Below are 27,266 nucleotides of genomic sequence, written 5' to 3' on the forward strand. Positions count from 1 at the left end.
GATAGTGCTAGTTTGCAATAAAGAATATTTTGGTTCAGGAAAATGTGCAGATAGCAAAGTATGAAGAAAATGATAACGTTTTTAAATATGTTTAAAATATGTAAACAAACTAAGATAGGATACTTGTTTGTGTTTTGCTTGTTAATAATTAACTAAACCTCCCTTTAAATAATAGAAGAAAACACATACCATGATCATTTAAAGGAATGAAAACCAAAAAGCTAATAAGTGAAGACATTTAAAACAAACAAACCAACCCACAAACACAACTGTCTCTCCACAACCCCTCCCCCACCCCAGCGTCATATTCCGAGTAATGAAATAGCAGGTAGGTCCTTTCGTTATCTACAAAGAGCTGGGGACTTCTTATGCAAGATAAACAGGCTGGAAAGTTTATGCTAAAGTCAAATTGTTTCTTTTATTTTATCCTACAAATACAATCCAGTACTTTTTTTTTTAACTCAGCAAATAAAGCAACTATTCTGGTTAGGAATTATTTATACTTAAAAAATCACTTTAAGAAGAAATGCAACAATTGCTCAGATTTTCAATACTATTTTATTGCAACTGGATGAGTGTTTTCTAAATTGTGCATTACACCATATTATACAGAATTACAAACAAGATTACAGTACAGATCGATTCCAGTGGTACCAGTATCACATCTCAAACAGCACTTATTCTGGACCGCATTTTGCATGCAATAGCTATTGTTCTAATTATGAATTAAATGGTCTGAATTTATTTAAGCTACTGTACTAATTGACTACAATAGGTATAAGTCCCAACATTAACAACCTGATTAGATTTCGGCTCAGATTCATTACATGAATATATGACAAACCACCATTTGTGTGACTATGTATAAAATCATGCATTTATAGTTTCTGGAAACATCAATAGCTTCAGATTCTTTGTAAATCATGGAATGCAAAGGAGTAAAAGACTAAAACGAAACAGTGCAAATTGTATGTGATAGTCAAGCAGCTTTTGATTTAAAGAAGGGTATGTTGGCATTTGTTTATAATATGTATATACAAGCTTGTGCAAGTAATGTATTGAATTGATATGTTTTGATAGGGAATACATCTCTTGTTTTTATTCATTCTCTTCAGAGTTATGGATCTGGTTATTATTTTAAGGAAGGAAAAGACTTTAAAGTGAAATGAATTGCTCAAATTGTGCAATTTTTTTTTCAACAATTAGAGAGGAAAGAAGTGCTAAGGCAACACAATAACTTTCTAAGCACTTTTCTGCTGGTTTAAATTAGTTAAATTATTTTGTATAAATTAGATATAATTCTACTTTTCTGATATGTATAAAAATTGATGAAGCTGCATGGTTTTAAAATAGGAAATCCACATTATAAAAAGTCATTAAAAATTCTGTACAAAATCACAACAAAATAATTCAGCATGGGAAAGGTAACAAGTAGTAAAATGCTGGTTGAAAAATATATATTTATATATATTTTAATTGGCCCATTACTAGTTTAAAAATTGCATAGATCCTAATTATTGCTTGTGATTTTGTTATCCCGATCAGATAATTAACATGATCTGAATACAGCTACACCAAATTTGTGGTGTATTTTTTTACCTTTACTGTACTATTTTAAAATAGAAGAGCTATAGAAAATAATACATAAGGTGAACAGGAATTTCGATCCCCTGTTTCTTCCAAAGGCAGTAACGACAATAAATACATATATCACTTGAAGCTTGGAGTATTTGCACTTTGCAGCAGTAGTACCCAAAGGGCTGCCTTTTGTAAACACGACAGTCACTGTAAGCACAGTGGATTCGTTTCCCAGGAATGGTGAAACTGACGTGCCTCTAATCGTGAAAGATGGCATTGAGCTGGGCACTCATGACTCGCTCATGATGTGAATGGCTATCGAAGGACATAACATTGTCTATGGGGATCTCACAGCGAGGGGCGGCGGCGCCCGAGAAGATTGATCCGTGGCTTTGGGCCCCTGCCAGGGTCGCTGCAGGGTAGTGCATGGTAAAGGCATAATTTTTCTCAAACTCAGCGGACGGTTCGTGTTTGAAAGAGAAGTTGCCATTGATGCTGAGCGGCGGGCTGAGGGGTCCGTCAAAGGAAGGGCTGGTACAATCAGTCAGGGGGCTCTCAAAGAAGGGCTCTAGCGCGGCGCTGTAGGCGTGCGGCGGCGGCTTGACGTGGAAGACGTGGGAGCTGTCCATGGTGCCGTAGGGAGGGCTGGGCAGCCCCGGGGACTGGTAGGAATAGGGGTGAACAGGGAAAGAAGCGCTGGCCGTCGGCAGGTGCGGAGGCATGTCCTGGTTCTGCTCAGGCAGAAAAGTCCGAGGATTGAGCTGCAGGCAGCCGGCAACCAGGTTGGTGGTGGGCTGAGATAAGCCCTTGCAGAGCGTCTGTACGAAGGAGACCAGGTCAGGGCTTTTGCCGGAACGCAAGATCTCCGACAGAGCCCAGATGTAGTTCTTGGCCAAGCGCAGTGTCTCGATTTTGGATAGCTTCTGCGTCTTGGAGTAGCAGGGCACCACCTTGCGCAGGTTGTCCAGCGCAGCGTTCAGCCCGTGCATGCGGTTCCGCTCCCGGGCATTGGCCTTCATGCGTCTCAGCTTAAAACGCTCCAGGCGAGCCTTGGTCATCTTCTTCTTTTTGGGGCCGCGTCTCTTAGGCTTTTGATCATCGTCCTCCTCTTCCTCTTCTTCCTCCTCTTCCAGGTCCTCGTCTTCCTCCTCCTCCTCTCCCCCGTTCCTCAGTGAGTCCTCTTCTGCGTTCATGGCTTCGAGGTCGTCCTCCTTTTTGTCTGTCTCGTGCTCCTCGTCCTGAGAACTGAGACACTCGTCTGTCCAGCTTGGAGGACCCTGGGGCTGAGGCTCCCCCATCAGCCCACTCTCGCTGTACGATTTGGTCATGTTTCGGGTTCCTACTTTCAACAGGGGAGAGGGGGAAACAGAAAGAAAAGGAGAAAAACGCTATATTCAAAAACTACATATGCCTTCACTTCCCACTCACTAACCCTGTAGAAATGTATGTGAACAGAATTACCAGCTCATTACGAAATGGATGCCCCTGAGGAAAAGTTAAGTGCAGTGTTTTATAATGGCTTGTGGGTGCCCCGCTGGTACGTAGGAGACAGGACAGAGCTGGGAGTGGGAGAGAGCGTGAATATGCGATTATGCCTATAAGGTACACTCCTGTGTGTATGTTTCCTTGTGATTAACTTAAGTGTGTTTATGGTGATTACCCGTCAGGATAATGAGTGTGAAAAAAAAAAGGTGTACATTTCGGCGACTTCGTGTTTAACTGTATGAGTTCGAAGTCACAACTCCGCAGAAACGATGAGTTTGAAAATCCATTTCTGTTCCCATCTCTGTCCTGGCTTCTCGGTACTTTAGCGATTAAAGTTTAGGAGCCATTACGTAATTTACTAAGGCTAGCAGTGGTTTCTAAGAAGATTATACAAACTGGAGACTGAAAAGCAAATGCATGGCGGAGGGAAAGTAGTTTCCACCAAATTATTTCCACTATCAACGAAACATTTGGTAACAAAAGTGAGCAGGGGTCTTGCATCTCACCCTCGTCTTTCTTTTCTCGCCTCCCACCCTGCTGGCCCTCTGCTGAATTTCCACCTTGTATAAAAGCGCTAGCTACAGGGCCAGGGCTGGGGGCACGGCGCAGAGCGCTCTTCCACGCGCCGGGGATCAGGTGCGGAAGGCTCCTCTCTAATAAACAGTCCATTGAAAGAGCTGCCCGCTCTTTATTGTGGCTTTTCAAAGTTCGCATCAAACCTCCTTTTAAAAGATTGAGTAATTATAATGGTCAGCGATTGGCAATGGCGAAGTTGCCGCTTCTAATAAGGAAAATAAAAAGCCTTTAGTGAGACAACTGAATTTCTGGCTCTTGCAATAGCTGTTGGGGACTTGGCCGACTCTGGAGCAGTAACAGGTAGCAGGAGTCGGTCCCTCTCCCTTTCTCCACATTTCCCTCCCTCTCAACTAAACTAACTCTCAACTCGATTTATTTTCCAAGGTGTTCAAAGTATCGATGTCCTTTTCATTCACTGAAAAAATCACTTGGCACTCCCAATGTGCATAAAATACATGTACACAAAATAAATCTTGATAACACGGACTTTTTTCCCCCCTTACTGAAAGGAGTGGAAAAGTGAAGTAGTTATTTGCTTTAAGAACTTTGAAATCATCACTAGCAAATAATCACAGAATTACTGTGCACTATATTTTTAAAAATCCGAAGGGGCTCCTACAATCCCCCCCCCAAAAAAAAGACCAAAAAAAGCAAAACATTTTTTTTCAATTAGAAAGTCTGTAGTGGGTATTTCCGTGATACAACTCAAATTATGTGCGTTATTTGCCTGCAGTTATGGAGGGGAATGCTTGTCTCAACACACGCACACGCGCGCTCACAAACGCACACATACAGAATATGTAGATACATCTTCAATTGGTCCTTTTATTGCCAGTAAAAATGAAAGGATTTTACTTACCTGTAGTTGTTAGCAGGTCCTGAGCAGTGACGGTCTCATAACCCTGGGGCCTCTGGACGCTGTGCCTTCTGCGTGGGGCGAATTCCTCGTGTCCCGGCCGCGCGGGCGCTCAGGTTATATAGCCGAGTTGGTGATGCTGAGCGCGGGCGGGGCTGGGAGCGGAGCCGCGAGCAGGTTCATGAGCCCCGCGCCTGCGCACGCGTCCCGGTTTTGCGCTCCCTTCCGCCCTCCTCCTCGCCGCCCCCCGTCAGCCCTGATCCTCTCCCACCCTCCTCCGACTCCAGCTCCCCTCTCCCCCACCCCTACTCCCGCCCCATCTTCTTCCTCCCCGGCATGCGCCATATGGTCCTCCCAGTCCAGCCAAGAGCCAGGAACCACGTGACCTGCCCATTTGTATGCCGCGGAGCGCTCCATTCCGGCCCCTTTGTGGCCAGAAGAAAGTGGCCCATCTGTCGCCAGTTAGAGACTCCGCGGACCTGTTTTTACCCGCAGGAGAGATTAACCCTTTCAGGCGGCAGAAGGGAGAAGGGGCGCCGGGGGGAGGGGAGAAGAAGGAAGCGGTTTGAGAGAAGGGAGCGGGAAAGCTAACGTTGGGGCTGTAAGTAGGGCGGAGGTGAAAGAGGCAGTAGCCGGGACTCAGGAGGGCAGTGAAGCGTCCTGACTCCTTTAGATTCCTCACCGAGGTACTAGCCTCCTGGACACTCCCTGCCTTCTTTGAGATTTCCATCTCTTGGTTTCTCCTCCTTGGTAGACGCTTTGCTCGTTGCCGCCAAAGGGTGGCTTCTCCCAAGCTCCATCAGCCCCTTAAGCAAACATATTCGCCATATAAAAAAATGGCTTCATATGTAAATGCAGCTGTGAGACTATTCCTCAGACCTCCTTAACTGGATAGCCCACGTTCAGCCCCAACAGTATAGAAAAATTCATCCCTGTCACTCTACTTCACCATACACGCAACCCGGTGCGTCCTAACCCTCAGCTACCCTTGTCCCTGGAGACCCTTCAGCATGTCTGTACCCCTCTCGCCAGTGGTCCTTGTCCTCAGAGCACACTAGTCCAAGGCTTCATTGGCTTCCGGAGTTCTCTTGCATGAAAGCTGGAGGACTTCTCTGACGTTTGGACTCTGCCTTTTAACCAAGGCCACTGGGTTGATGTAAACGGTGCCCTCACCCAGACACCCTGGTTCCCTGCCACAGGCTGCCTTGCCCTCCTTAGTCCCCACTCTAGGGCCTGTAAATAGGAACCTGGTTGAGACAAGCCTTCTTAAAGGGAAGGTGGAAGGGGGCTGTGCTAAAGGGATCTTTTTCACTCCTCTTTCTAGAAAGGCCATTAGTACAACTCTGGGAAGGAACGATGGCCAGAACTCCAGACCTCAAAGATTCTGACTTGATGTGACCTCCACTTTGCAGGTCAAGGAAAAATCACAGAGCTTCTTAATTCTGAAGGACACATATTTGTGTTTAAATGGCGATTCTTTATTCACTCGTTTCCACCAAGGCATGTTCCAGAATGATACGTATTTTTAAAAGTTGACTCTGTTCCTTCCCTGTCCACTCTTTGTCCACCAGATTCGCCTCTAATCCTGTTAACCTCTCATCCCCTCCCAGACCCGTGTCCCATTACAATGAATGTGTTGCTTATTTAAAGGCAATTGCTCTAAAAGCCCCTTGAGTTTGCAAACAGTGTCATGGTTGAGCGGCTGAAGCTGGTTGCATCTGGGAAGCAGAAAGTGGATGCGCTGGAGAGAAAGAGGGTCCTAACGCTATCGCTGGTGTCTAGAAGGCGGCAGGTGCGTGACTTGACCCGTTGCCAAAGGGTGGGGTGAATCGTGCTGAGTTTCCAGAGCAGAACTCTATGGAGTTTTGGGTTCTGAGTTCACTCGTTGGCATATAAAGATCACAGAGGAGGATCCAAAAATTCACCCAGGAACCTAGTCTCCGTATTTACCCCTGTACATTCTGTATCTTAAGTGATGGGTTAAAACTCGAGGGGCATCGGAGTAACAGCCTGCAGAGGCCGATCCCAGGACACGAGACAGGATTGGACCAAGTGCTGCCACTCTCTCGGGCAGCTGCTCCGACGGCCTAGCCCATCATGCCTACAGGGATATGGAATTTGTGCTCTGGCTCCCATTTCTCAGAGGAGATGTTGGGGGCGAGATGGAAGAAGGCTCCAGATGCCTCGAAGGCCCACGGGGGACCTAGGGGATCCCCCCCAACCCCGGGAAGTGGAAAATTCCCCAGTTTGCGATATCCTGTGGAATACATGAGCCAGATGTTCCTGGGCGGGGAAGGAAAGGAGATGTGGGTGTTTCGCCAGCCGAGACTCTAATCCGCAAATTGCGGGAATTATTAGACTCGTTCCTTCCCTTTCCTGATAAATTCATCCCTAACTCCACTGCCCATCGTTGGTCCAGGCCTGAGGACTTGTACAAAGAAAAGGCCACTCCACGTTGTTCCAGAGACCTGGCGAGGTTCGGTCTCACCGGGGCTCTCAGTGAACCTCCCAGCCCTCAGCGCTCGGGTGCCAAGATTGCCCGCAGGACGCCCGGGAGGCTGTAGCCCGGTTGCCATTCCCGAAAGGGAGGAGTCCAGACTAGGCCTGGATTGAGGCGGTATTTTTGTTGTTGAGATGGGAAGAGCACAAGAAATTGAGGACAGTGGTGGCCGCAACGCTGGGAGAGGAGGGACCGCCGGCGTGGCGGGGCTCAGTACCGAGGACGGTCGCCGCGGCCCCGCCCCGCTTCCTTATTTTCTTCTCCCTCTGTGAACTTTGTTTCGACGGTTGCACACTTCCCCCTCCCGATTCCCTAAGTTCTCTCCGTCTCCCTCTGCCCCCTCTCGCAGCCCGTTAGCGGTACACCCTCTCCGGCTCCGGTCCCCTCTGGGCGCTGCAGGCTGCTGAGAGGCACGCGAACAGCACGCGCGGGCAACAAAAGCCGCTTTCATGACTCACTGCCCTCGAGCAATGCCCCAAATCCGTCGCCCCCCCGTCCCCGCTCCGAGCGTGCCGCGCGGGCCGGGCGGTCCCGGCCGTTACAGCGGCTGCCAGAGCGGGCGGGAAGCGGGGCGGGAGGAGGCAAGCGGCCGCGGGTGGAGAGAGGGAAGTGTGGCCTGGGAGGGGAGAATTGGGGGCGGGGGGGCGAGGAGGCGTGTGGCACTGCGTGTGGGGGAAGGGAACAGGGGGATGGAGGCGTGTGGCCGGGACTTAAGGGGTGGGAAGCGTGTAGCTGGCGGGGGAGGCGTGTGGTGAGACGCATTCACTGGGCTAAGATAAAGAGCTAGGGCCGGGCCGGCGTCCCCGGCGGTGACCTGTTTCTCGGGGAAACAGATGCTCGCTCTTGCAAAGGGAGGTTTGTGTTCAATGAAAGAACTGAGTATAGCCAGGACGGCCCCACCGACCGACCTCGAGTGGCGCCCGCATCCTCTCCCCGCCGCTCGCAGGAGAGGGGTGTCCCGGCCTGGGCACGATCGAGGGGCGGAGGTGGTTGGGGGGCTGGAAGGCGAGAGCGAGACCGTCGGGCGTTCGCTCCGTATAAGGAGTGGGAGTTGTAGGTCTCTCACAGGCCCTGCAGCTCAGAAGCCCCTGGGAGGCCAGAGGGGGAGGTTGCGGGTTCTGCCCAGATAGCGGGCTTCGCGCGGGGTTTACGCCTTCGCCTCTAGGGAGGCCACTGGGCGCCCGGATCCCGGCCAGAGGCTGGAGCTGCCCGGGCTCGACAGGCAGGCAGCGAGGGAGAGCCAGGAGCAAGAGAGAAGCTATTAAAATGCTTCGCCGTCGCCCCGAGCGCAAAACCCGTCCTGCCCAAATCTCCTGGGCTTGCGGCATAATCTTAATTAAGATAATTGATTCATATTGCACCTGCGAGAACGAAAAAAAAATTGATTCCACCCCCCCAACCCCACAAATCGCTTAGAGCTATTGGATGGAGCACTGACGCGCCTGTGATTTGGGGAGTGATTTAGTACCGGGCTTCCCCAACTCGGCCTGCCTGGGCTCTTTTATTTATTATTTACGCCCTCTTAGTCCCTGTGGAGCCTGGGTGGCTCCCCTCACGGCGCCTGCAGACCTCGAGGGACTTCATCTTTGATTTCTGCTCATAAGTGAAGTGTTTTCCTTAAACCATCCATCCAGCACTCATATCAACACCGTAAAAAAATCAACGCAGCTCCGAGCATTGACACGAGCGGGTCACTGATGCGATAGCCCAAAGCCTCGTACGTCAGATGGGCTATGTGTGAAACTGTGTTAGTGTGCTTATGTGTACAAATGTGTGTAAATCTGAGTGTGAGTGAACGAGAGAGATTTGTGAGAATGGGAGTGTGCATATTAATGTATGAGCGTCTGTGATTGTTAGTGTGTATGTGAATGCGTCGTGCCCTGTGTCAATGAGTATGGATGTGTGCGTAATTTATGTGAGTGTAAGCGTGGGGGGTGTGACTGTATTAGTGTGTGTTCGTGGGGACCCCTGCTATGAGGTGAGGAGAGTAAACAGAGGGCTCACACCTGTTTCGCTCCAATTGAGAAACAGCATGCGGTCTAAAGAGGACCGCGCGCGTGGTCACTGACAAGCGCCTGGTGTTTGCCAACCTTTGCCTTAACAGAGAGTAACAAGCCACCAAAAATCCCGGATAGCTAGTGCAGCTGCATGTGTGGAAAGCAGAGACACACCGACGGCGCCCGAGCTGCTCCCAAACAATGGCTGCTGCAGTGAGTTGGGGGAGGAGGTCGGGCAAGTTCCTAAAGGCTCGAGAAGCCTGCCAAGGCAGATTTCGAGCCCCTGGCAGCTTGTAAGAGAAATGGTTTCCTCAAGGTATCAGCATCGTGGACAATTCCCTTTTCATTGGCCCAGGAATTTGCAGTAGGAAGGTTCAGCAAAAAACGACTCCCCTTCCAGAGGCTTTCCCCTTTTCCTGTTCACCTTCTTTCACAAAACCTTTGACTACCAAATCCCGAAATTTTCATTAAAGAGCCCCGTTAATCTTCATTTAATTAGCCACCTTCTTTTCAGAATAAGTTTCATGGAAAACTAGATATCCAGGTTTAGTCATGGGGGAAAGCTTACACTGTAATTTGAGCTAGCAAGTCTGAAACAAAGAAATCATATACTGAATAACTTTCAGAAAGATAGTCATTGTTCTAATATTTACACTTATTTGCCACACAACATCAAAACCAAAATGAACTTAGTTGTTGTCAACAGGAATAATAAAATACCTAAAAATGATTTTGCTTTTGTTTTATGGAGCATACATTTTATTGGTAATATAAATCTTTTTCCATCACCATCACCCTATCAATTCTCCAGTTGTTTCATATTATAAACAATTTCTGTTAAATTAATGGGGAAATAAACCAACCGAAGTTAAATGACACTATTTGCTCAGATTTGGTGGGCCATGCAATTACCTAAATCATACCAGATTTAGAATATTGCATCCTAATACACATGACATCCAAAATATACTGAAAGAAGTCCTGTAGAGATATAACTCTGAAAAGAGCAAGTACCTTTGGTAATTTAATTATCTTAGAAATATATGCCATACACCTCCCCCAGTTATTGATGTAATTTTCAAACATTATTATTAGCAATCAGAATCCTTATTAAACATTATTCAGACTTTGTTAAAACGGAAAATATATTTTTGATTCAAGAATCTATCCCTAGACGCTCACCTTTTCTAAATAAGATGTTTTCTTTCCTCTTTAACAAAAACATTTTCACATGAATTAAATATTGATAATCTGGCCTTTTATGCCTTTAACTAATCAAAGGGGGAAAATTCCAAATGTAGATCTCAGAGTCTGGCCCTGGTGGGTCTTTCCGCTTGAGTAGGCACTGAGATTAAAAGAGTTGAACTTCCTCTTTCACTGCTCTCTCCTTGCACTAATTGCTTATGCAAAAAATGCAGATTTGTATTAATTAGTAACTCTACTGATTAGTTCTGTGGTATTTTCACATAATAAATCATGCTGCAGACATGAATTTTGGCACATCACCCAGTTGAGGCTCAGGCTGCAACACAGATTTCATATTAAAATAAAATCTCAAACTAAATCTACCTTTCAGATGCAGGTACTATGAGCAGCCACCTGCTGGGAGCACCTGCCATGCGAAGTTACTTTCACTCAGTGACAAGCCACTTTGGGGGCCTGAACAGGACAATCTGATTATGAGGTTAGGCTCTAATAATAAATAAACAAATAAATAGTTAAACACATACATATACACCTAAATGACACAAATGTGCTTAAGCTCTAGACATTCTGCAGACAATGATGTTAGAGGGGACCTACTTATAATGGGATTTGATTTTTATAAAAATACCTTCCCAGATTATGGATAAACACCTCAGTCTAATTTCCCCCTGTAAGGCCTTTGCTCCTTTGTGAGATAGTCTGAGACTTTCATCTCTCATCCTCATTGACTTATCTTCTCCCTAGGCAGGCAAGTTAGTTCTGGAAGAAAAAGAGGGACCAGAAAAGCATCAGGGGAGGGGTATGAATGCCAAGAGCCATCTCGAAAGGACTTGGCCACCCCTGCGATTCTAGCATATGGTTAGAAGCTGTGAGGTCAGGCACCCACAGTTGCCTGATGTGAGACAAATTCTCCACTCCCCGTTGATAACTATATGAGCTTCTACACAACTTCTTTTCTTTTCCTTGAAAACTGTTTAATTTGATGAAGCAGATTACAGTCAATATTGCCAATGTCATAAATTAGACCCAGGTGTCTTCTGTGCTCCCCACAAACCCTTCACATGCCCTTTTTTTCCTTGCCACTGGTGACACCTTTCCAAGTGCCCTTGGTGCTCTCACCACTTTTATGCTCTTTTCTGGTCCATGCCTACTGTTGAAAAATACCCATAAGTTCACGCTTCTTAAGAAGTTGAAAGAAAGAGAGAGATACTTAATCCAATGCTCCTACCTGGAGTGCTTGAAGGGTCACTGGACACAAAGAAAAAGGAATGAGTGCTTAATGGTGACATTCAGAGATGAGTAAGGATAAGCGGGTTGTATTTTGGATGGAGGCTGGAGCACCGTGCTCTGCTGCAGCTGCGCTATGCCAGTTGCAGTTTCTCAGCCTACCTTCCAGACTGGTCCTGAGACAGTAGATATGTGGCTCGGGGTGAGGAGGGTGTAGCCTCTGGGGAGGCTCTCTCTCTAACCATCATTCGCTGAACCTTTAAGACGCTTTGTTGATGAGAGGAAAAGGTCTGTATTTTGTGGTCTTTTTATCTATCTATTGCATCTTAAATGTGAAGAACTTTAAGGAGCTAAAAAAAAATCAGGAGAGCAGATATAATTTAAAGCAACTTCTATCACGTAAAATATGCTTTTTTCTCTCCTTTGAATTCACTCATGAGTCCCACTTCATATGACTTGACACGGACAAGACTGATCATCTCTGATGGGAAAAAACCCTATATTTTTCATGTTGGTCCACAATACTGGGGTGTAGAGGCTATGCAGAGACCCAGGGCCCAGCATAAGACTCTAAAGTTGTTTTAGTTTATTACTGGAGAGCCTGTTTCCTCATTCTCTTCCTTTCAGAAACTGCCTGCTTCACTGAATAATAAATATATCCATCAAATCTATATCGAGGGCCACTGTATGCCAGGCACTGTGCTGCTACGTACCAGATGTGCAGGGTTAAATAGTCTCTGCTTTCTCAAAGCTTTTTATCTAGATTTTAATAAGATTCACTCACAAGTGAGTGTGCACCCATCTGATTTGATATTAGTGTAGGAAAGGAAAACAAAATCCACCAGTCCATAATAGCTGAGGATAAAGGAACCTGGCAAAGACTGAAGTGGGAGGGCTCCCAAGGAAGTAGAGCCCTAAGGTGATGAGAAGGGTGTCACCCAGGGAAGGGGGCTGGCCTGGAGGAGAGTCCTCCTGGCAATGGGAAGAAAAGATGTAAAAGCCCTGAGGCAAAAGGAATGTGAGAAGTTTAAGAACCTGAAAAAGGTCCAGTGTGGCACTGAGAAGAAGAGGGATGATGGGAAAAGATGAGGTAGCAAAAAGGAAGACAGGACTCAGAACCTACTTCCCACTGAAGGGCTTCGAGCTGTTGTGAAAGAGACTTGAGTAAGACTTGTATTTTTAGAAGATTGTTTTAACCACAATATAGAAATCTGATCACAGGGTGGGCAAGTTGGATAAAGGGGGGCTGTTGCAGTTTTCCTAATAGGAGAAGATGGTACTTGGACTTAGCTAGTTGCAGAGGAGATGAACAAAGTTAGAGAACATATCTGAAGATAATTTAGAAAGATTGAACCCATAGGCTAGCTTCACACACATTATCCAATGGTTATCAAAAAGACATGATTCTTTACAACCTTGGATGAATGTTATTGGTTTTCTCAGAAGTAACATACTGAATTTAAATCAACAAGGACTTGTTAGCCCATAACAAAACTACAATCTAAAAGCATTGCTTACTTTGCAAAGCAGATGCTAGAACAACAACAGCACACATTCACTGGGCACTTAGGACGTTCCAGCTGCACTGTGATAATTCTCATTTGACCGTTGTGGGGAGTTAGGCTTATGCAGGCGGTAATATGCCCAATGCCACCTGGCTACTTAGTGGCTGAACTGGGACTCCAACTCAGGTCTTGTGCCTTTTAGCTACTATGTTGTACCCCGCAAAGGACAGGACCAAAATCTATTTATAAATTATGTTTTGTAAAATCACACTTTAATTTTGTTTTAAAGAAATAGTTTTAAGCTCAGTGTTTAGTAGTTCGATTAATATAAAAATAACATTAATCAATACAGCTATAATATAATATAAATAAGAATAGGAGAATGGTAACCAATAAATTAGCCAGTTAAATCCATCCAAGTTTTGCAGTCAACTAATTTTATTGATGAGATGTGATCTGGTTGGAGGACAAGATAAGTTACTCTACATCATAGAAATACCCTTTCCCATAAAAAGTTTACCATTCAAGAAATGCACTAGAATGTGTTCTTCTTGAAGACTTCAAATTGTTTTGGCTCTGGACATATGTAGTTCAAAATAAGCAATCCTTATTTAGCATGACCCTACATTTAATAAAGAACTGAAGATTTTTGTTTTCATTTGAAAAAATTCTTATTTAATTATAACTCAGGTCTTATTCCTTGGCATATTCATTGCCTTATAAAGGAGGGTACTTTCATGTGAAGATGGGGAGAGGGCAAAGGGGAAGGCTGGCATCTCTTATTAATATAATTAAATCAATCCTGATCTTCTTAACTTCTAAACAGGGGAAGATTCCAATAGTCAACAATACATGCATTTCAATTTGGCTAATAAACAAGCAGATGCATCAAATGCATAATTTAAAAGCAGAAAAATAAAATTTACTTTTCCTTCTCTGAAGAAATTCATTTTCAGCTATATGGAAATCATGTTGTAAAAGTTGTCTATTTCAGAAAGTGCACTGGATGTGGTCTTCAGGGATATATTGTACATTAAATTACAGTATTTTTAAGCTCTGCAAGCACATCTAGGCCCAATAACATCCTCCATGCACTAGCTTCTCCACATACATATGTGTATGTTTCATTTTGTAATATTTTTCCCATTTATCCCCTGATCTGGTGAGTAAAGCCTTGTCTTCCTTCAATTCATGCATAACTTTTCTAACTATTCTTAAGTATTTGAATAAAACGCTGATTTAGAAAAAGTTTTGCCTAATTATAGCACCTAGACTGTGGGAAATTTTAATTTTTTTTTACATTCATAATTTAACTGACAACTGATCTTATTTCTGTTTTCAATGTAATAAAAGTCTTTCATTGACAATAACCAGATATGCTACATGAATATTTTTCTATTTGAAGATTATAAACCTATGTTTCTAAGTATTTTTAAATGAGTTTTAACAATTGGATTTTGATAGTTGTGGCTGCTTTGATTTCTGTTTTTTTTTTTAATATGAGTATCTACAAACCACTGTGTATAATCAACGATCAATACTGGTACACAAGAGAGTCCTAGAAACTATTAATTTTAAAGCAATGTGATCTGAGCTATACCAGAGATCATGAAAAAAGAGGATCCCAATAAATTCAGCCCAGATCAGCAGAAGCGTTCAGCCGACCCACAGATACATGAGAAATAGTATGTTTGTTGCTTTACTCCACTAAACTGGGTTGGTTTGCCCCCAACACAATTTATAAAAAAAAGAAAACGCAATTTTCTCCAGGTTGCTTAGGGGTCTGGATGTTGTGATTAATCAAAAAATATCTGTTCAAGTGAGATATCAATATCCTATACTTACAAATGTCTCAAGAATTTTAAAACTGTAACTATACCTCCTAGTAAACATCAAACCAGTATTTATGTGTGAGGGATTATGCTCAATAATATAGAAAAGTTAGAAAAGTTATGTCATTTAATCCTCAAAACAGCTCTATGAATAGGTATTATTAGTTTCATTATTACGGACATTCTGTAGATGAGGAAACAGAAAGGGGAGTAACTTTTTCAAAGTTACACATCTAGAAAGGGGCAGAGTCTTTTAGTTTTATTCAGATTACTTGATTACCAATGTAATTAAGAATGAAGAATATTTTGGGAGACATGGCTCACCACGCTCTGGGTGCACTTTCCTTTCAGCTTTAGGATCCTGTAAACTCTATATTCCGGGCCAGCCCTGTACATCATAAGGCATACGTGCTGCAATTCTACCTGTAGCGGATACTATGGATTGCTTTACCAGCACCCAACTCATACCCTTCTTGCAAGCTTTTCTAGAGTGGAAAGTCTGGAAAGCTACCACAAAGGAATAAATTTAAAATGTTTGCTATACACCGTAGACATGGTACACAGTCTGTTAATCAGATGCATTGGGCTTTTATTTAGAATCAAGTTACATGGGAAGTCAAGAGACAGGAGATTTATTTGGCTGGCACAGATTCTGGTGCAAGATACTGAAGCCAGCAGGTGTCGTGGTAGCTTTCTGATCTGTCAACTTCCTGCCTCTAGAAAGGCAGTTGTCTTTTTAATAGCCTACTTCTGTGATATAGTTTTGGATCTCATACCTGGTATCTCAGGCTAGAGTGTGTTTCTTCAGGTATTTCTGGGAATTGTCTACACCCATCATGAAATCCATTTTCATGAAATTCATTTTTACAGACTCCATACAGAGTTGATTGTACTATCTGTAATTAAGAACCCTTTCCTGTTTGGTAATTGGTACCAGAAGTGTTTGTGGCAACAGAACATGAAGAAAATGGAAGTATGTGATCAGTTGATTTTTTAAAAATATGATTGGGTTAAAGCTATTAAAGGAGGAGATGACAATAATCCATGGCACCCAGAAACACATTAGTTGACTGTATCCTATCACCTGTGGTTACGCAGAATGAAGTGCCACGCTGAGAGGCTGCTGTCAAGGACCATCATGGGAGCGCAAGACTGTAGGGGTGCAGAGGTGAGCTGTCTGTCGTGAACTACATTGAGTGACTTCAAGAAAGGGCATGGCTCACTCAAGACACAGTCAAGCAGCTCAGGAATTTCTGACTCCCCTAAAAGAGAAACTCCAGTCACTGGTAACTACAGGACTGATGCAGCCAGATATCAAACACAGGTTGCTGAGTTACAAGGCAGTGCTGTGGGGCTCAAAATGTGGTCCCTGGATCAGCTGCATCAGTAATGAGGAACTTGTTGGAAAAGGAACTTCTTGGACCTCATTCTAGAACCATGAAAACAGGACATCCTGGGGTGGGGTCCAGAAATCTATGGCTTAAGAAGCACTCCATTCATTCTGATGTACGCTAACTTTGAGAACCACCAAAGGTTCCCACGCTTCCATCACAACTACCTGCAGATCTCCTTCGTAAAGAAGCAAAAACAGAATTACAGGGGCAACACTTGGAAGAATTTAGATGGCTCCAAGCACTCTAAATACTCAAACTACACTGAGTTCCTACTTGTCTAACTTACATCCAGCTTATCCTCCCCCTGCCCTATCCAGTGAGGCTGGTCTGGGTTTGCATGAGGGTTTGCCTGAAGTACTCCACTGGCAACAAAATGGAAATTCTCCTTTTGCTTTACTCCTCTCACTTGTCACTGCCTTTGGCTGAGGCTGGTGTCAGACCCCAGGAGGGCTCAGGTGAGCCAAGAGCAGTGCCACACTCAGGAGAAGCCTAGTAAATAATTGCAAGGCTTTGCTCGTTATTTCCCTGAGTAAGAGGCAAATGCTTAGGAATAAATTCTGAACATACCAGTCCAGGGAGGATAAAATATTACTCTAGACTGGGCTGGATTTATGGATACTGTTGTAATTATTAGCAATCTTGAATTCAAATTGCTGCTGAAGCCCTTGGGGATAGTTCTCATTTGCTCAGAGGTTAACTAAAATGTACATTTAAAGATGACCTAGATAGCATGAAGCTGAAGTACAAAAATTTCCTGATATGATATAGAAAAATTGATCTAATGTTTTACTCCGAAGAAGTTAGAGTGAATTCATTATGCACAACCTTCTCGGTCACCTCATGACCATGCCTAACTATGACTAACACGTGTGCATTGCTTTGGGACCAACAGCATCTTTTTTTAAAAAATCTCCTCTCCAGACTGGGAAGGAAGGCGGAATGTTACTTTTGAACTGGGACCCCTGATAGTGTCTGTGATCATGGGTTTCTAGGGTGACAGGCCAGGGGACATTATATAAAAATCAGAGGCAAAGTGGTATTTTTATCATAATGTGCAGCAGAGCTAGAATGGCAATGGGGGATTTAAAAAAGAAACCTGTGGTGGTATCTTAACCTTTCATGGGATCCCAAGGAATGAATTAGGTCAAAATAATAATAATAACAACATATGAATGTAAAACCCAACAGAAGCCTACACAAGTCACAGTGATGTCATCATGGCCACTCGCCCAATTCCCAAACTTGAATCTACCCTCAAACCCACAGTTCTTTGAATACAGAGGAAGACAGCCAGCCTTGAAGAAAGGCCTTTTGATATCACAAGCACATCCCATAAATCTCTCTCTCAGCCTTCTTCAGAAGTATACTTGACAGTTTACCAAGGTAACTGCATACTTGTAAAAGGAAAATATCTGGATCTTTTGGGGATTATTTGCCCCTGACCCTGAAGTAACACAGTCCAGGATGTCACTATTTTATATGTGGCAGAATGAGGATGTATGAAGGTGAGATGACAACTGGATTTGGGGGGCTAATTCTGCTACCGTGGTACCTCTGGGTCTGGGAACCTATACTGTGGCTGTTTCCACGTTTCCTGCATATAGAGATGACTGAATGTGTAGGTTGGCTCCCTGACCCCATGAATGAGGGTCATTATGCAATAAAGGGCCCAGGAAAACACCTCGAGCTTCCTGTCCTGATCCAAAGTAACACTGCACACTGGGGGCATTGCAGAGACTGGCCCAGCACCACAGGTCTGAAACGTGTAAGGTGATATGGCGGTGGCTACTAGTTGTCCCCCAGTGGCTGTGCTCCCCTTTTTTCTCAAAGAAGTAATGTCTCCAAATTTTAACTAGGAAAAGAGCCACTTGGAAAAAAGTTTGCATTTTCCTGCCATACATATTGTACCTACATATGGCAATCTGATTAAGTGTTCGCCAACGGGATGTGAGTGAGCAATTTCTGGATCGTGCCATTATAATGAAGTGGCGTGTCCACCCCTTCTCTCTTTCCCTTTATGCCAGCTGGAATGCACACCAGGACACCATGTGAGTGACAGTGTCAGGACAAGACAGAAGGAGTTCGGTCAGTGATGGTGCCACCATGCCAGCTCTACTCTGCTTACACAGGGACTTCCATTTAGTGAGAAATTTTCATCTTGTTTATGCCTGTGTCATTCTGGATCTCCTTCCAGCAAATGAATCATATGCTAACAAACTCACAAAATCACAGGTAGTGATTCCTGTCATATCCTCATAAAAAAACAGCAGCAGCAGCAACAACAACAAAAGCTTTCTTTGGTTTGTGCAGATGGCAGCTGGGTCTTGGAGAATGTCAGTGGGTAACTGTGAATTTAAACTAGTGATGCTTTTAAGTGCAGGTGCTATTCCATACGCGCTCTTTACTTGAGTAAGTCAACATAACCCTAATACCTGGTATTCAGTTATTGTTCTGACAAGTGTTTTGATTTTTCTTTACTCCAATAAGCAGAGAGCACCAGAAGAAGCTCGCTTTGACATATTCTATTTCTGGTTTATGCAGTAATTCAGACTTCAAGGACTTTGATCATCTTGTCCTTCTGCAGAACATCATGCTGGTCCACTCCATCAATGGCATTATGTTGATAGAGGTTGAATGTAGGATGTGACAGACTCTAGATGCATTGAAGAGACTGATGCATGCCAGAGGCTGGGAAGTAAATTCAAGGAAAATTTAGGAGTCTGACACCTTAGTAAAGATTCTGGGGATCCAATGGAGTGGGGCACATGGAGATAATTCTTTCAAAGTAAAAGGTGATCTGCTTCACTTTGCACCACCTACCACAAGACTATTATGCAGATTGTTCATCCCCAAATTATTGAATTGGATTAAATAAATTGAACTGAAGAGAAAGAGAAGGTAAATAAAGTCAGAGTTCTTATCCATTTTTAATCAACATTGGTAATGTTTTAGGTGGTTATAAACAGCTTGGACAAATGATTTGAGATATGTGGGAGACAATGCTCTGCATAGTTTTATGAAATTGTATACAGTGTAGGCTAGGAAAGCCATCGGTGACTTGCAGTATGAAGAAAATGTACCATTTGCACAGTTAAAAGGTAACTTTAACAAATGTAGGATATGGAAGTCAAAGATGTAAAGAGGAAACCTGCTTGGTGAAATGAAATGAGAAACTAGACAAGCAGGATAAAATGAGAAGAAATATTCATACACAAGGTTTTTTTTAAAAGAAGTGAAAGGACCCTCACACTTTGCCTGTGGGAAGATAAAATGGTATAGCCACGGTAGAAATAGTCGGTATTTCTCAAAAGCTTAAGGTTACCATATGGCCCAGCAATTCTACTCCTAGGTATATCCCCAGCAAAACAGAAAACATATGTTCACACACAAACTTTTACACAAATGTTCAGCACATTATTCATAATACCCCATTTCCATCACCTGATGCATGGATAAATAATTGTGGTGTGTTTACACAACAGAATATTACTCAGTCATAAAAAGTAATAAGGAGCGATTGATGCTACAACATGGAAAACCTTGAAGACACTGTGCTAAATGAAAGAAGTCAGATGCAAAAGGGCATATGCTGTTTAATTCCATTTATGTAAAATGTCCAGAAGAGGCAAATCCATATAGACAGAGAGTAGATTAGTCGTTTCCAGGGGTTGGAAAGAAGGGAGGATGAGAAGTGACTTCTAATGGGTACAGGGTTTCTTTCTGGGGTGATGTGATTATTTAGCAATTAGATAGAGGTGATGGTTACACAACCTGTGAATATACTAAAAACTACCTAATTGTATACTTCAAAAGTGTGAATTTTATGGGATGAAAGTTTTGTCTCAATTTAAAGAAGTGGAAAATACAATTGGGTATCTCATTTCCTGCCTCATGTGATAACACCTGCTTCTGGTTTTCCTACTACCTGTCACTTTGGCTGCTCTTTATAAGTTACTATGAAGGTTTCTCTTCCGCTGTTCCTTTAATCTTGGTTTTCCTCAGGGTTCTCTCCCAGGCTTTCTTCTGTTTTCTCCTTACATAATCTCCGTTGGGTAGTAAGGCAGTCATTGCTTTAAAGAGTTTTGATATGCACAAAATTCATTTACTGTAGTTTAGTTAAATAACCCAGTCCCCCAATAACATGTTTCAAATTTCAGTTACACAGTATGTTAACTGTGAGTAATTGCATAAAATATAAACTTCACGGCTAGCTCTACAGATCCCTACATAAATAACAGATGTGCATCATAATCAGTGACCAACTACGTCACTTCTTTCAAAGCCTGTTGGTGACTGGCCATTGCACATCAGTCACTCAGTTCATGCACAGACAGCAAAGCTGTAGCTGGGCTGCCTCCTTGTCTCTCAGTGATAAACCCGGGGGAGGTTTTATAAAAATAAACAGTGGAAAAAATGAAAGTTCAGCAAAGAAATTAAAAATGATACTGCAGAAGTGAAATTGGATGTGATTAGGAGATCTGAAAATGGAGACAGCAGTATAAAGCCAGGATGAGACCAGGGCTGCATGAGGCCACTGAACCAAAGATACTGAAAAAGTCTGATAAATCAAAAACAAAGTAAAGGGTCTTCAGTCCTGTTTGGTTTAAGTTGCCCTTGGAACAAGAAGCTGCTAAAGACAGAAATGGAGCATTTACTTCTACTTTGGATTGAAGACTACAATGGAAAAAAATCCAATCAGTTTAACTAGCATTCAGGTCAACATTAGAGCTAGGTGCCGCACTGAAAAAAACCATAATTACAAGAAGACTGAAGAAGAACCTTTTATCACCAGTAAAGGCTTGTTTCATTGTTTCATAAATTGGCATGGTTTTGCAGAATTCAAATCAAATGCAAAGGGAGTAACAAGAGAAACAGCTAGCTGTGGGAATGAGGACACTGTCATTGTTCAAGAGGCTCTAGACATGCAGCCACAGGAACTTCAGGAAGGGAGCATATTCACATAAATGAGGAAAGTGGTTGTAACAGAAAGAACGATGTCCTAGGAGAAGTGACCCTGGGGGGGGGACCTTCAAATTAAAGGAAGTCATGGAGATATTTCACAGCATTGAAAGTGCAAAAGATAAAACATTGATAGCTGATCCAAACTTAGTAAGAAGTAAGACAATTTGCCAAGGCATAGAAAAAAGATGCCCACTCTGCGTCTTAAGTTATGTGACAAGAAGGCAAAGGCTATTCAGACTCCTCTTGATAAGTTTTGTACAAAGAAATAAAACACTTCATTTCTCAATGTTTCTAATGTTTTAAATTTCCATGAACTATATAAATATTACAAAACTATTTTTTTTTTCATTTCCCCAAAATAAGAGAACTTTAAATGTTTTGATAAAAACATTGTGAAGGTCACGGACCTGTTGTAATTCCTCCCACTGATTATTAAGTTCCCTGCAGGGTTTCAGGTTGCAGGGTCATTTTTATGGTCCTGCACTACCATGCAAAGTGAGGACTGCCTATGTTCATTATGACACAGATACAGAAAACTCAACTCAATCTGGCTTAAAGGAAAAAGACGTATTTTTAGTCTACATACTTGAAAGGTCCAGGGCAAGTCTTACTTCAGCCATGTCTGGATTCAAGCAGGATAAAAAGACCTTAGCTGTTCTTCATCTCAAATCTATGTTGCTTTTCTTCTCACCTCTATGCGATGGCGCCCAGTGACAGTCACTCTCATGGAAGGAAGCTCTAGTGTCATATTTTTCCAGGTTCTAGTCCAGTGGGATCCAGCAGAATAGGTCTTTTTTATCAGTAGCTCCCGTACAAGTCTTTAGGTCCCCGCTTATTTCACTTGCTTAGAGCTGCCACTCCTATACCCCAGTCACCGTGGCCAGGTGTGTATGATCTTCTACTTGACTTAGACCTGGGTCTTGTATTCTATCCTTGGGGCCAGAGAGGGACCCCAACTCAAATCATACAGACTGCTGGTGAAGAAGTGCAAAATACTCAAAAGAAAACCAAGGGAAATGCTCTAGCAGACAAATCACAAATGTCCATGCACTACTCCTTGGATATTATCCATGACTATGGCTTTTATTATCCTCCATTTGAGAGTGGCTCTGAGATCTGTCTCCAGAAATTGTGACGTATATTCCCAACTCCTTGCTAGACAATTCCCCTTGGGTTCACTGCAAGCACCTGAAGGTCAATGTGTCTGAAGGTGAACCCATTTCTCCTCATCCCAGCCCCAGCCAAATCTATGTCTCCTCGTTTTTCCCTATCCCAACACATCATCACTGTCCACCCCAGTTTTTCATGCTAAAAATATGGGACATGGCTTGACTCCCATTTCCAACACCATTTCTCCTGTCGGATGCTCTTTCTTCTTTATCACCTAGCTAGCTCCCACTTTTCCTCAAGGCCACAGAATAGACAGCATTTTCTCCCGGAAAATTTCTTTGATAAATTCCCTGTGCCACTTGAGAGTATTCCTACTATGTGTTCCCAAAACACTCTATCCCCACCCTTCACCCCCTTCTATAATTGTCTGCTTACACACTGTATTTTTCTCTAGTCCTGTGCTGTCCAATACATGGCTGTTAAACACTGAAACATAACTAGTGTGACTGAAGAAAGGAATTCCTAATTTTATTTAATTTTAATAAATTTAAATTTTTAATGAATCATTTATTTTAAAATTATTACATATATGTGGAATAACTTGGACTTGTGTCTACTTTTTCAATTGTAAGTTTATTAAATCTAAATACAGGTTTAGTAAGATGAAAATTAAGCATCTGAATTGATATGTGCTGTAAGTATAAAATAGTCCCTGTATTTCAAAGACTTATACAAAATTTAAAATGTAATATATCTCATTAATAAATTTAAAAATGGATTACATATTAAAATGATAATATTTTTATAGACTGGTTTAAATAAATTCTGAAAATTACTTTCACTTGTAATCCAATCACTTTTAATGTGGCTACCAGAAAATTTTAAATTATATATGTGGCTCACCTTATACATCTATTGGACAGCACTGACCTCTACTGTAAGTTCTGTGGGAACAAGAATCATGACTGTCTTATGCACTTATTTAAAAAACTTGTAACATTTATCATGTGTCAGGTATTATTCTATGCATTACTTACAATTACAAGCATTAACGTTTTAAATCCTTACTGCAACCTTTTCAGTATTATTAACATTTTGCATATGAGGAAATTTGCACAGAGAGATTAACTTAACTAGCTGAAGATCACAAAGCTGACCTTGTGGAGTTAGTCTGAGCCAGAATCCACACTCAATAATTTTGTTCTGTTGTCTTTTATTCATTCTTTTACTATAGGCGTCTACAGAAATAATTACTACCCAACTTTTCTGATTAACAGCAGTATGCATGTATTCTTTGTTAATTAATCAATCTATTATTCAATAAGCATTCATTGAATCCTTATGTGCCAGGTATTGTGCTATGTGGTAGGGACCCAGATGTGAATGAAACAAAAGCTTTACTTTTAAAGAAACTGTTTAGTGGTGATGACAATGGTATGAGACAATGATAATACAGAACTGTATTAAACAGAACAATTATACCCTACAAATATATTATCTGAGAACATGTAAAGGTGAGCCTCCCTCAGCCGAGAGACGAGTGATGCAACGGGAAGAGTGAGAGGGATCTTAAAGGATGAGTGGCAGTTAGCTAAACGTGGGGAGGTGGGAGTGCCTGGTGAAGCAAGTCCTAAGCAGGAGGGATCAGATGAGCAAAGGAAAGAAATAGTCTGGTGTTTGCCGCTGAAGGGGTTTAAGCTAAATGAATAAAAGGTTCAGATTTATTTCCATGAAAGATTACATCGGATAAAGTTGGAGAAGAGATTGGAAGGAAGTAACTATATTATAAAGCAGAGAAACTATGAAGAGTCTGTTGCTCTTGTCCTGAGTTTAGTTTATGCTAAAGTGAGGGCAGCTGTTAAGTAGACATATTTTAGAGCTATTTAAGGGACAGAGTAGACTCAGCTTGATGTTTGATTGGAAGGAGGATGGAGTTTGTTGCAGATGCTGTAAATTACTTAATCAATTTCTATTTTCATTTTCTTCTTGGTTTTTTTGAGGCGCCAACGTGCCCATTTTGGGTCAATGGATCTTGGTGGGGTAATCCAATCATAGTGATCCTGGTTCCCTGCTTTTTTCCTGGTTCCCTGCAGCTGGGGCAGTTCTGTGGCCCGTCTGACAAGCCATAAAGAGAAATCTTCTGGGAGGGTCTTCAGGGAAAGCTTTGTTTCCTTGTAGACTCATGGCCACTGCTGCCTTTTTCTGTTTTCTTTGAAAGAGAAAATGGTGCAGCTCTGTCTTGAACCCAATGGGGAACGCCAAGTGAATTGCAAAAATACTGCTAGGCATTTTAAAGTTATTGAAACAACACCACAGCCACCTACCTTGAACCTACTTGTTACGTGAGAAAAATAAAGCAATAGAATTTAAACTGCTGTTAATAAAGGATGTGTAAACTGAGTTGTCTACTACATGTAGCTAAACACATGCCACTTTGATACTGGGTTAAATGAGAACTGTCAAGGCTTTTCGCTGGTTTCCGACTTAAGCAATTGGGTAAATCATTCAGGAAAGCCTGAGGGTGGAGCACGGTTAAAAGGAAATTTGTTGGATTAAAGGTTGTTTATGCCAAGTGTGATGAGTGTGGGTATATCCAAGTGACAAGTAGGCCATTCAATATACATGTTCAAAAATCAAGAGAGAGAGAGCTATGGACTGGAGACACAGACTTATGAATCATTAGATTAGTGTAACAGATCATTTTGTCTAGGGAGATAAAGGTCTAATAAAATAAAAATATATTGCTTCTGAAATCATACATTTCAAGTAGAAATAATCTAATTCTCAGCCTTGCCCCAGGATATGTAGGGACCCAGGGTGCTGAAGCTGGTGTTACCTGGCTGCCTGGTTTGATCCTGGAGTACGACATCACTTAAATACAGGATGAAAACATGTAAGAAAAGAATACTGCCAGTTGCAGTATCTTGATTAAGGTTCTCCAAAAGTAGGTCCTGAGACAAAAACCAAGTAGTTATTTGGATGTTATCTCAGGAAATAGGTAAGGGAATAGTGAAGTGATACAAGAAAATGAAGGACATGAATCAAGGATATGTTACTGGGGAGTTACTGCCATAGGTAACTGGAGCTTAAAACTGCTGGAGAAATCACAAGCCATTGTAGAATGTACATCTCAGACTTACTCCACTTGAATGCAAAGAAGCTGGGGCATATACACACCAACTTCCTTTTTTTCCCCACGCAACTTCACTGAGGTATAATTGACAAAATTATGAGATATTTAAAGTTGTGTCCACTGATTCTCAGTCACTGGTGAGGACTGCTCCCACGCACATGGGCAGAGCATGCTCTGTTATGAGATGCAGAGATGCAGAGATGCCGACCAGCATGCACCGTAACGGCAAGGTCCTACGGGCTATGGGTAGGGTATCAACAGCATCTGAGATGAAGCATAATCAAAGCCATGGGATACAAATGGAGGCAGCTAGAAAGCAGTAAGAACTGAAAGAGGAGAGGAGACAGAACCTAAGGGAATTTTCTGAGCTAAACAAGGCGTCTGCCGTCACTCAAGAGCATTCCAGCAGTCTTGGGCACCAGCAAAAAAGGGTTATAAAAGTGCTAAGCAGCCTTAAATATAAGTGCAATTCTAGTGGCATTTGAAGAGCAGCACCTGCTTTTACTACCAATTCTTAATTCTGAGTAGCCTAAAAATGTATTTTCCCCTCTTTAAAAAAAAAAGAAAAAAAAACCCTTTAGAGAAAAACGAAATAAAGCAACAACAACAACAAAATACCCTGCCCACTAAGATACTTTGCTCCATCTGTTTCAATGGAAGGCAAATTTTTAATAAAAATTCTCTGGAGACTTTGAAAAGTGAAAAGAAAATATTCATATTTCGTGGTGATAATTTGTCAGTGGGTGGCATCTTAGGTTGAATGCCAATACATTGATAATCTTGACTGTAAATGACCTTCCTTTGCTATGAAAATGCTATGAAATCCCTGGAAGGACTAGTACATTGTGATGTGGATTATAAGGAGCCAAAGGAGTGCCACATCTGTAATCAGAAATGAAAATATCAGAGGGAGGGAGGGTATAGCTCAGCGGTAGCGTGCATGCCTAGCAAGCATGAGGTCCTGGGTTCAATCCCCAGTACTTCCAATAAAAAAATAAATAAGAGAGTCTATATGCAGTCATATTTGCTTACTGTGTTTGAACTTTCACCTTGTAGGAATCCAGAAGAGGACTGTGTAAAACGGCAGCTCGTGTGCGCTGGTGAATTAGAATTCATCGGGCCCAAGTGACCCTGTTCTTTGTACAACATGTCTATGGTCAGGGTCAAGCTTTCCTGTTGACTTTTCAGAGGTTTACCATGAATGAAAATGACCCCTGAATTTGACACAAGAACCAAGACTTGGTTAATCCAAGAATATTTTCTTCCAGAGAGACTATATTTGTTAGATCTGGTTATAAACCACAAAGAGATTTAATTGGCTGTTCTGGAACATTTTACATATTTCTTGTAATAGCCCATCTGGCATGGTGATGTTTGAAATGCCATTGTAGGATTACATGCTGCTGGTCCTTGCTCTGGCATAAAACCTGACGCATGTGGGACACAGTGTAAACACTGCAATGAAAGACTTCTTTTTACGGAAAATCTCAGTTTCCTGTAGCACAATGCCCTGAGTGTCAAGGACACACAACCACTGTTGTTGTTGTTGTTGTTGTTGTTGTTGTTGTTGTTGTTGTTGTTTTTAAGGAAGCAAATACAAAAACTCCTAGTTCATTCTCTCTGAATAACTTTTCCCAAATGGTGATGAGAACATAGCAAAATCATGCACAAGTTAAATAACTGTGATAAACAGCTTCTAGAAAGTTGTGACTCAAGTAAAATATGCATTGTTTCCAAGTAGAAACTGTCATAATTGAAAGAATTATTGAGCCAAACCTACTATAAACCTCCCAGTTTCCTGCTTAAAAAAATAAAAATAAAAAAACCAAAAAGCAAAAACACATAAAACAAACAAAACAAGAAAACAAAAACACCAGAGCAGCAAGACTGGCATTCAGCAGAGTC

The 27,266-nt window shown here is 42.4% G+C and overlaps 1 protein-coding gene and 1 long non-coding RNA gene across 2 annotated transcripts; one reads left to right on the forward strand and one right to left on the reverse strand.

Annotated features, from left to right (window-relative positions):
• Window positions 1-539: 539 nt before the first annotated feature.
• Window positions 540-5,290, reverse strand: NEUROD1 (neuronal differentiation 1). Its single transcript, XM_072961258.1, has 3 exons — window positions 5,178-5,290; window positions 4,499-4,650; window positions 540-2,917 (listed from the first exon to the last, which is right to left on the reverse strand). Exon 3 carries the CDS (start codon window positions 2,904-2,906, stop codon window positions 1,836-1,838), a length of 1,071 nt encoding a protein of 356 aa, XP_072817359.1. The 5' UTR covers window positions 2,907-2,917; window positions 4,499-4,650; window positions 5,178-5,290; the 3' UTR covers window positions 540-1,835.
• Window positions 5,291-8,145: 2,855 nt separating this feature from the next.
• LOC140696629 (uncharacterized) lies at window positions 8,146-9,722 on the forward strand. Its single transcript, XR_012073134.1, has 2 exons — window positions 8,146-9,205; window positions 9,309-9,722. It is a non-coding gene; the product is annotated as an uncharacterized lncRNA (long non-coding RNA).
• The last annotated feature ends 17,544 nt before the right edge of the window (window positions 9,723-27,266 follow it).

This window comes from Vicugna pacos, chromosome 5, assembly GCF_048564905.1.
Source record: "Vicugna pacos chromosome 5, VicPac4, whole genome shotgun sequence".
NCBI classification, from domain to species: Eukaryota; Metazoa; Chordata; class Mammalia; order Artiodactyla; family Camelidae; genus Vicugna; species Vicugna pacos.